The sequence below is a fragment of the Pongo abelii genome, chromosome 5 (assembly GCF_028885655.2).
Source record: "Pongo abelii isolate AG06213 chromosome 5, NHGRI_mPonAbe1-v2.0_pri, whole genome shotgun sequence".
Lineage (NCBI taxonomy): Eukaryota > Metazoa > Chordata > Mammalia > Primates > Hominidae > Pongo > Pongo abelii.
In genome coordinates this window covers 30091315-30099985 of record NC_071990.2, presented here as the reverse complement: position 1 = coordinate 30099985, position 8671 = coordinate 30091315, and the positions used below count along the sequence as shown (strand labels likewise).

Genomic DNA, 8671 nt, shown 5'->3' with positions numbered 1-8671 from the left:
GGATACACTTTATCTGCCTTCTTACACACCCTAATTCAGTAATGCTAAATTTTGTTGATGATGGATACAGTTTACCTGCCTTATCACACTTCCTAAGGGCAGGGACCATGACTGTCCTGTGATCAGTCTCCCAAACTCCTCTATCATACTTATCTCTCCCTCTGGAAATCTTCTAAAGACTTGTGGGGCTTTTAAAAGCATGAGGATGTTGCTAATATGGAGGAGAGAGACTGAAGGATAAATGAAAGGATAGAAGAAAAAAGTGAAGAGAAGGAAAAGAAGGGATGGGTCAAGGCCTCTCCCACCTCCAACATTCCCTAGTGCCATGCATGGGTATCAAGCTGTCACACTCCACAACACCACAAGTAGGAATCCTGGAAGGAGTTGGAAAGGGGTGGGAACAGTTATTTAGGAGGCACCTACATTAAGGAAGGAAGATGTGGATCCTAGCAGAGAGACAGGATCCTGTCATGGTCAACTGGATCAAGCCAAGCCAAGCTGACACACATAAAATCACATCCACTCTTCTGGCTCTCTGGAAATAGAATGAACTCAGGGGTGATTAGAGGATCAAGTATAGAGTTGTTAGGGATTCTGGAAAGGGAGGGAGAAGGTCTTGAGAAGTGAGATGTTTCCAGGCAGAGTCTGTCTCCAAATGCCTTTTCCCTTACCGGTGTCCTGGAACCATTAGGTATGAACTCATTGTAACCAGGACGTAAAGGCTGAGCTGATGCTTTGTTAGCAGGAATCCTCACCATCTGGTTATGGAAGGCAAATGACAAGTAGTCATGAGCTTCCTAGCCACACTGAGCACCATGTGTCTTAAAACACATGAGCGTTTCCCAGCACTATGCCTGGCATCTGCCAGTGAGGCATGACTATTGGTTGAGAAGGATAAGAAGGTCTAAGCAGAATCAATCGAATGACCCTCTCAGATTGTCCAATCAGTGTAATGAGCAATTCAACAACTGGGCCTAAGTTTATTAAGGCTCACTGTGTGCCAGGTGCTATTCTAGGTGCAGGGAAAGCAGCAGAAAACATGAAGGTTAGGTCCCTGTTCACTTACCTTCTATTGGATAGAGACAGATCAAAAGTCCATAAATAGATCCTTGCAGACAGTAATAAATAGCATGAAGATAATAAATATGGGTAACGAGAGAGTGAATACCTTTGAGAAAGACCACTTGAGATACAAGTGGTAAAAGAAGTCCTCTCTGAATGTTACCTTTGGGTTGAGACATGAGTGAGAAAATGGAGAAAGCCATGTGAAGCTCTGGAGGAGCAGGGGCCCAGACAGAGGGAACAGCGAGTGCAAAGGCGGTACAGCCGCACCAGCTGTGGCATGCTCAGGGAACAAGAAATAGAAGGCACTGCAGACAGAGCACAAGGAGCAAAATGGAGTGACCAGCCCACATGAACACCCATCATTCAAGATCATGGTTCCCCTGTTAGCTAAACACTGGAACCATCTGGAAAGCTTTTAAAAGTACTGACACCTGGGACCCATCCCCAGAGTGTCCGTTTAATTGGTCTGAGGTGTCACTTGGGCATAAGGAGTTTTAAAGTTTCCCAGATAATTCTAATGTGCAACTGAAACTGTTAACTGCTGACAAGCCCATGAGGGCCATGGCAAGGCACTTGGATTGGTGAGAGTTGAGGTTCTTGAGGAGTCTTAGAGACATTTCTCCAGTACTTCAAGCCCAGATCCAAAAAGATCCTGAGAGGCCTTGGAGTTGGGGATAAGCCAGGACAATGAAGGAAGAGAGATAACAGGAGACTGAAAAGAAGGTCAAGAGAGGCAGAGACATCCAGAAAATGTGACAAATTGGAAGGTGCAACAACACAGAAGTGCAAACAGACTCAGAGAGCCAGAGACTGGAGGAGAAAAGGCAATCTTGTGTACTAGTTTCCTATTGATCTGTAACAAATTACCACAAACTTAAGGGCTTGAAACAATACACATTTGTTACTTTATTATTCTGTAGTTCAGAGTCTGAAATGGGTCTTATTGGGCAAAAATTAAGGTGTCAGCAGTGCTAGGTTCCTTCTGAATGGTCTGCTAGAGAATCCATTCCCTCGTCTTTTGCAGCTTCCAGAGGTTACCCACTTCCTTAGCTTGTGGCTTCCTGCCTCAGTCTCCAAAGCCAGCAATGTCAGGCTGATCACTTCTCATGCTGCTCTCTCTCTATGCTACCTATCAGAGCATAGAAGTGCATCTTTTACAAAATAGATTTCAGTCACAACTGTAGTCTTATGCTTGGGTATCTGTGTGTTTTATGAGCACTGAGCTGGGAGGGTTGTTCCAAGATGAATGTATGTGTGTTTGTTTGTGTAGGTTTGTTTATCAGGGTGTCATATTTGAGTGTCTCCCTGATAAGTATGGGGGAGGCAGAAGAAGGGTGACTGGAGGGGGTGCCTAATAAAGTTCTGCTGCTCCATAAAGACTTACTGCTGTTATACTGTTGTTCTTATTAATAATAAAACTGATGATAGAGTATCTGTCTCTTTGCCTGTTTTCTTTGAGCATGTCCATCTGTTCCTAAATAATACTGGACATTTATCCCAATGATATTCAATGCGTATGAGGCTACTCTTACACATTATATTTAGCTGTGATGTTTGTATTACATGAATGCTTCTGTCTGCAAGTTTGTGCACATTTGGGCATTTGGACACTGATGGATGCAGACACATGTTATATAACCTTGTGGGTGATCATAGTTGTAGATATCTGGATGTTTACTTATGCACAAACCCCCATGAGTATCCAGTTAGCTAGGCCTGGCATTGGAAGGGTAGAGAAGCTAGGAAGAGGAGGGAGCAGGGAGGAAGAGGAGAGGTGGGGAGAGGAGCAGGTAAGGAGAAAAAGAGAGAGATGGAGGTGAGGAATGAAGGCACAAAGGAAAACCAGAAAAAAATCAGGAAGCAGGAGGGGGTCCCAGGGATCTGCAACTGAAAAAGGCCGGGTTGAGTCACAGCAAGAACACAAGTCAGAAGACCAGGGTAGGGCTCCACTTCTGGTCATTCCCCTGCTGTGTGACTTTGGCTATTCCAGCTCTCTGGGCCTCTGTGAACTAGCAGAGTTGAAATAGATAATACCGGGTACATTCCAAAGAAGGAAGGAAAGAGAAAACTGGTAATAAAATCACATACAGGGAAAAACAGAGAGAAAGAACCAGAAAGAGAGACTTACGAAGAAAGTAAGGAGAGGCCCTGGGAGCTGGCCAGAGGTAGAGCTGAGAGAGCTCTGCCCCGACTCCCTGAGGCTGGAGTGTGAGCGCCTGCTCCCCACCCCTTACCCCAGAGCTGCAGAATTCCCTTAAGCCCTTAACAGGTAAGGAAGGAAGATGGAAAGGCGAGAGGCACCGGGAATGAAAACCACACATCAACACTCAGAGGCTTGCCAAAGCCACACAAACCAGGATCTGTGCTTCCGGCCCCCAGCCCCCAGATGTAGGTGTGCCAGCTACCTGGAATGACTCACACCTTGGCAATGTGGGCGCACATGCCAAGAGTGAGCCTGGGCACCCGGCCCATGCGCGTACCACAGGCGGAGGGGAAGGTAAAATTGGGGCTCTTCGGGGGGTCACAGGGGGCTACCCTCCCCACACAGGGCTACCCCGTCCCAAAGCGCCCTCTAGTGACCGCCTCCTAGGCTCTGGGAACCAGGTGTGCTATTCTCCCCTCCCTGCTCCCCCAAACCTTACCCGGGAAGCAGGAGAACCAGATGAGGCGTTACGCAAGGCCTGGTGTTTACCTCCCGCGGGAGCCTCCTCCCTCCCTATAAAGCCTGATGTGGTGGAGAGATTTGCCGAGACTGAGACTCTGGTTGAAGAGACAGGCAATCCCAGGAGAGGGGCGGAAAGCGGCAAAAGTTAATGCGGGAGTCGGAGAGAAGGGCATCTACACAGCAAGCAGCAGTGGCGGCCCGCCATCTGCGCGCTCGAAGGCGGTCACGGTGGTCGCGGAAGGGGCGGCGTCCAGATCCTGGCTTTCCATGGATGCGCCCGAGCTGGGACCGGGGCTGGTGGAGCGTCTGGAGCAGCTGGCGACGTGTCCTCTGTGCGGGGGCTCCTTCGAGGACCCGGTGCTTCTGGCGTGCGAGCACAGCTTCTGCCGCGCGTGTCTGGCCCGCCGCTGGGGGACTCCGCCGGCGACCGGCACCGAGGCTTCCCCCACCGCCTGTCCCTGCTGCGGCCTGCCGTGTCCCCGCCGCAGCCTGAGGTCTAATGTGCGGCTGGCGGTGGAGGTGCGAATCAGCCGCGAGCTGCGAGAGAAGCTGGCTGAGCCTGGGGCCCGTGCGCGGAGACGCCGAGGGGGGCGCATCCCCACCATGGGCTGCCTGGACCTGCCCGGAGAGGTGAGGCTGGGCGCGCGTCGCGGAGTTGTTGGTGGAAGCGGGAGGTTCCCGGGGAAGCCGGGAATGGCACGTCTGGAGCCGGAGGCCCTGTGGAAGTTTAGGCAAAGGATGGGGTGGGGAGAGAAAAGCAAAGGATGAGGGGGCGAGGACCCTGGGTCCTCAAGGTGAGAGGCGCCCGGAAGGACGATGGATGGAGTTGACACTTGGTCCACAGCGGAGGAGGCTGGACGGATGCCTGAGCCTTGTGAGAGGGGCTGGAGAGAAGAGACTGGGGAGGCAGAGAAGGGGTACTGGATAGAACGCGGAGAGCCCTGGAGTCGCCGCGAAGGGCACGGGAACTGCAGAAGTTTTGGCGGGGCAGCCGCAGGCGCCCGCGAGGAGGAGAGCTGGCGGAGGGGAGGGAGCGGCGTACGGAAGGGGGAGCCGACCCAGGTGAGGGTGAGGAGGGGTCCTGGGAGGATGGTGGGCGAGAGCAGAACCTGCTTAGAGGGGCGGGAGCAGGAGGCTGGGCTGGTGGGTTGGGGGCGGAGAAAAAGCTAGGGAGGAGGGGACTGACAAGAGGATGGAGGAAGGGAGCAAGGGGTTGGGGCATATCCAAACCTCCCCGTAGCATCGTGGGGGTTGGGCCCGGACTCTGGCTCAAGCTAAGCTGTGTGTTGTTTGTTATTGTTATTTCGGCTCCTCCCAAGGCCCCAGGCAGGAGCGGCCACGGGTGGAGGCGAGGTGCGGGAGAACGGCCGCTGGGGCCTCTGGCTCCTCTCCATATCCCAGTCTTACCACCCATCTACCCCCACGCCTTTCCTGGGCCCCGGCTCCTTGGCCACTAACCAGCCCATTCCCTTGCCCGACCCCCGGGGCGTCTGGGACTCCTGACTGGCTTCTCCCCAGCAGCCAAGCTGGTCTTGGGTCTTGCTTCTGCCCTTTGAAGTCTTCATAGACCTAATTAGTCTGAGTGTAATTGGCACAATTAGGCAAATTGCTTCTCTCTCCCCCTCTCCACCATATCGGCCTGCTCCAGCCATCAGCACTAGACAGTGAAGTGGAGGGGTCAGGATCCCAGTGTTTGGAGGGGAGCATCCAGTGCCCTCTCCTGGCTCCCATAGTACTCCGTGGATCTGCTGGGCCTTTTGGGACACATTCAAGTCTAGCTGCCTCCCTGGCCAGGGTCCAGAGACACAAAGCAAAGGGCCCAATAAATGCCACTGGGTTTTTATTGCAAGAGGGGAAGCAGCTTTATTGTAAGGCTTTTATGTACCAACTCTTAGCCCGAGGGCTCTGGGTGTGTGTTTGGTCTGTGTGATGGAGGGAGGAAGGGACAGATGTTTTTCTGGGATGCACTGGGGAAGGTGGATAAGGATGGAACCGCTGAAAGAGACAGAGAATGGGACTGAGGAGGCAGCAAGGAAGGCAAGGGCTCTGAAGACAAGAAATAGTCATGGACGAGCCTGGGAAAAAAGAATTGAGAACCCTTGGGGAGTGGAAAGGGGGAGGACAGTGGGGATGCAGTTAGGAAAATGAGGGAAAAGTGATGGGGTGAGAGGAAGGAGGGATCATGAAAGGTGAAGGAGGAGAATGAGAGGAAAAGGAGCACAGGGGGTAAAGAGGTGAGATCACTCTGAAAGGTGAGGAGGGACACTGCCAACTCAGACAGAACTCACCTGAGGAGGGGAGAGATAGGGAAGGATGCCCCAGGGAATGAAGCCCAGAGCTCACATCCATGTTTGTTTCTGCCCATCCTAGGATATGAGGAAGACATGGAGACGGTGAGTTCCACTTTTCTGTTCCTTCCTTTTCTCACCAGCTGCCATAGCCATCATGTTCTCACTGGGCCCACACCTTTGTTCCCACTAATAGGCAGGTTTTCTGGGGTATAGCCTCATCCCTTCTTCCTCCAGAGATGTGAGTGGGGTATGTGTGGGGGCATTAGGAACAGAGGGGTGATTTCCTGACCCTTCCCCTCATCTGTCTAGATTTGAAGTCCCAATACCCAAGTCATCTAATTCAGAGGATGATCTCCCTGAAGATTATCCAGTGGTCAAAAACATGCTTCATAGACTGACAGGTAAGGAAAGAAGAAGGGAGGGAAGGGAATTGAATGACAGTCTGTGTTAGATTGTCTTCCTTTTAGCCCTAAAAAGTGATCAGGTCTTTTGATGTCTGCATTAGTTTCCTAGTACTGCTCTAATGAAGCACCACAAAGTAGGTGGCTTAAACAACAGACATTTATCTCAAAGTTCAGGAGGTAGAAGTCTGAAATCAAGGTGTCAGCAGTGTTGGTTCCTTCTGAGGGCCATGAGACAGAATCTGTTCCATGCCTGTCTCCTAGCCTCTGGTAGCCTCACATGTTCTTTGGGTGATAGGTCTGCACATTTTCTTTTGTATGCATTTGTCTCTGTGTCCAAATTTCCTCTTTTTATAAGTCAGCAATGTGGATTAGAGCCCACCCTAATGACCTTCATTTTAACTTGATTACCTGTGTAAAGATCCTGTTTCAAAATAAGGTAACATTCTGAGGTTTGGAGGACTTCAACCTATCTTTGTGTGTGTGTGTGGAGTGGGAGAGGGCAGAGTTCAGCCTATAACAATGTCTATCCTCGATTCCGCATATTCCAGCCATTTTCCCTCTTCCTTTTTCATACATTCAAACAACAGATCCCTGAAGATTAGGTGCCTCTCAAAAATCTCTGCTTCCACCACCTCTCGTCACTCCTCTCTGGAAGGGGGCCCCAGCATCTCCTTGACCCTTCTTTCCTCACTCACTCCCAAGAAGAAGGGTGCCTCTACCCTACTTTAAACTGCCTAGAGAAGATGGTCCACCCTCTTGGTCATCCACCATCTTGCCCAGTCCAGATTGCTTCTGGCACCCCTAATCCAGAAATTTTTCTTCAAAGAACCCCATACATATAAGGCCAATGGTTCTTTTTCTGGTCTCTGGCTATCACCACCTGCTCTCCTCCTCTGCCCTACAACCCCTACAGAAATAGGCCTGTCCACCCAACCCCCCCATTCCTGTAGGTGGGTGGGCTGGTTTCTCAGGATACCTTGGATTCCTCCCTGTGCCCCTCCCATCACTTGAGGTTCCAGTATCAGTATGACTTTCTCTTTAGATGTACCTTCCCCATTTTGCTGACCCAGCTCCCATGCCCCACCCCAGATGCTACAGATTGAGGTATCAGTCCTTACTCCTCCCTCGAAGTCAGATCAGCCTCACTCTTCCTCCCCCAACCCCACAAACCAGACAACCTCTCATTTGATCTTCCTGCTGTGCTCCCTGCGCTGGGCCAGTATGATCCTTCCCCAGGTCCAATTCTACAGAAGTGGTGCATCAGTACAAGGTCCGATATTGCCCAGGCCTGCTCTTCATACGCCTTCCTCCTTTTTGGTCCTGCAGCCGCCTTTTGAGCTGTTGTGGGGTCACTAGCTCTCGGTCTTTTACGTGATCTTCGTTGACTATTCTCCACCCTACCCCGCCTGCGATTTAGCAAACTCTCTCATGAGGTCCTCTCCCTGCCTCCCCCTCTCCAGCCGACCTGACCCTGGACCCTGGGACCGCACACCGCCGCCTGCTCATCTCCGCTGACCGCCGAAGCGTACAACTTGCCCCACCAGGGACGCCCGCGCCCCCTGATGGCCCCAAGCGCTTCGATCAGCTCCCAGCTGTGCTGGGTGCGCAGGGCTTCGGGGCCGGCCGCCACTGCTGGGAGGTGGAGACTGCGGACGCCGCCTCCTGCAGAGACTCTTCTGGGGAGGATGAGGACGACGAGGAGAGCCACTATGCAGTGGGCGCGGCCGGGGAATCAGTGCAACGCAAGGGCTGCGTGAGGCTGTGCCCTGCGGGGGCCGTGTGGGCCGTGGAGGGCCGCGGCGGCCGCTTGTGGGCCCTCACGGCACCGGAGCCCACCCTGCTGGGCGGTGTTGAGCCCCCGCCGCGGCGCATTCGCGTGGACCTGGACTGGGAGCGGGGCCGCGTGGCCTTCTACGACGGCCGCTCACTGGACCTGCTTTACGCCTTCCAGACGCCCGGCCCCCTGGGGGAGCGCATCTTCCCGCTGTTCTGCACCTGCGACCCTCGTGCTCCGCTCCGCATTGTACCAGCGGAAAGCTGAGTCTCGTCTCCAACTAGAAGTTTGGCGCGGCCACTGGCCCTGCAGCTGCTTTTTGGGCGTGGAATTCCCCACTCATTTCGGGGAACACATTCACACGCCCATTGCAGGAGTATTAATACCAATCCACATTTTCCCCCCAAAATAATGAGACCTCACCTGGTCTCCACGTTTCCACATCCCTGCTCAAAACCAAATCCATTCCTGC

The 8671-nt window shown here is 52.7% G+C and overlaps 1 protein-coding gene across 1 annotated transcript; it reads left to right on the top strand.

Annotated features, from left to right (window-relative positions):
• Positions 1-3610: 3610 nt before the first annotated feature.
• RNF39 (ring finger protein 39) lies at positions 3611-8473 on the top strand. The gene is made up of 4 exons (XM_003775367.4): positions 3611-4360; positions 6101-6123; positions 6331-6422; positions 7886-8473. Exons 1-4 carry the CDS (start codon positions 3794-3796, stop codon positions 8464-8466), a joined length of 1263 nt encoding a protein of 420 aa, XP_003775415.2. The 5' UTR covers positions 3611-3793; the 3' UTR covers positions 8467-8473.
• Positions 8474-8671: the final 198 nt, after the last annotated feature.

What these genes read in the sequence shown, in the direction of transcription:
- RNF39 (XM_003775367.4), top strand. Translation starts at nt 3,794, where the DNA reads ATGTGGTGGAGAGATTTGCCGAGACTGAGACTCTGGTTGAAGAGACAG. An exon ending in GCCTGGACCTGCCCGGAGAG is followed by an intron (nt 4,361 to 6,100) that starts GTGAGGCTGGGC and finishes TGCCCATCCTAG; the next exon opens with GATATGAGGAAGACATGGAG. An exon ending in CATGCTTCATAGACTGACAG is followed by an intron (nt 6,423 to 7,885) that starts GTAAGGAAAGAA and finishes CCCCCTCTCCAG; the next exon opens with CCGACCTGACCCTGGACCCT.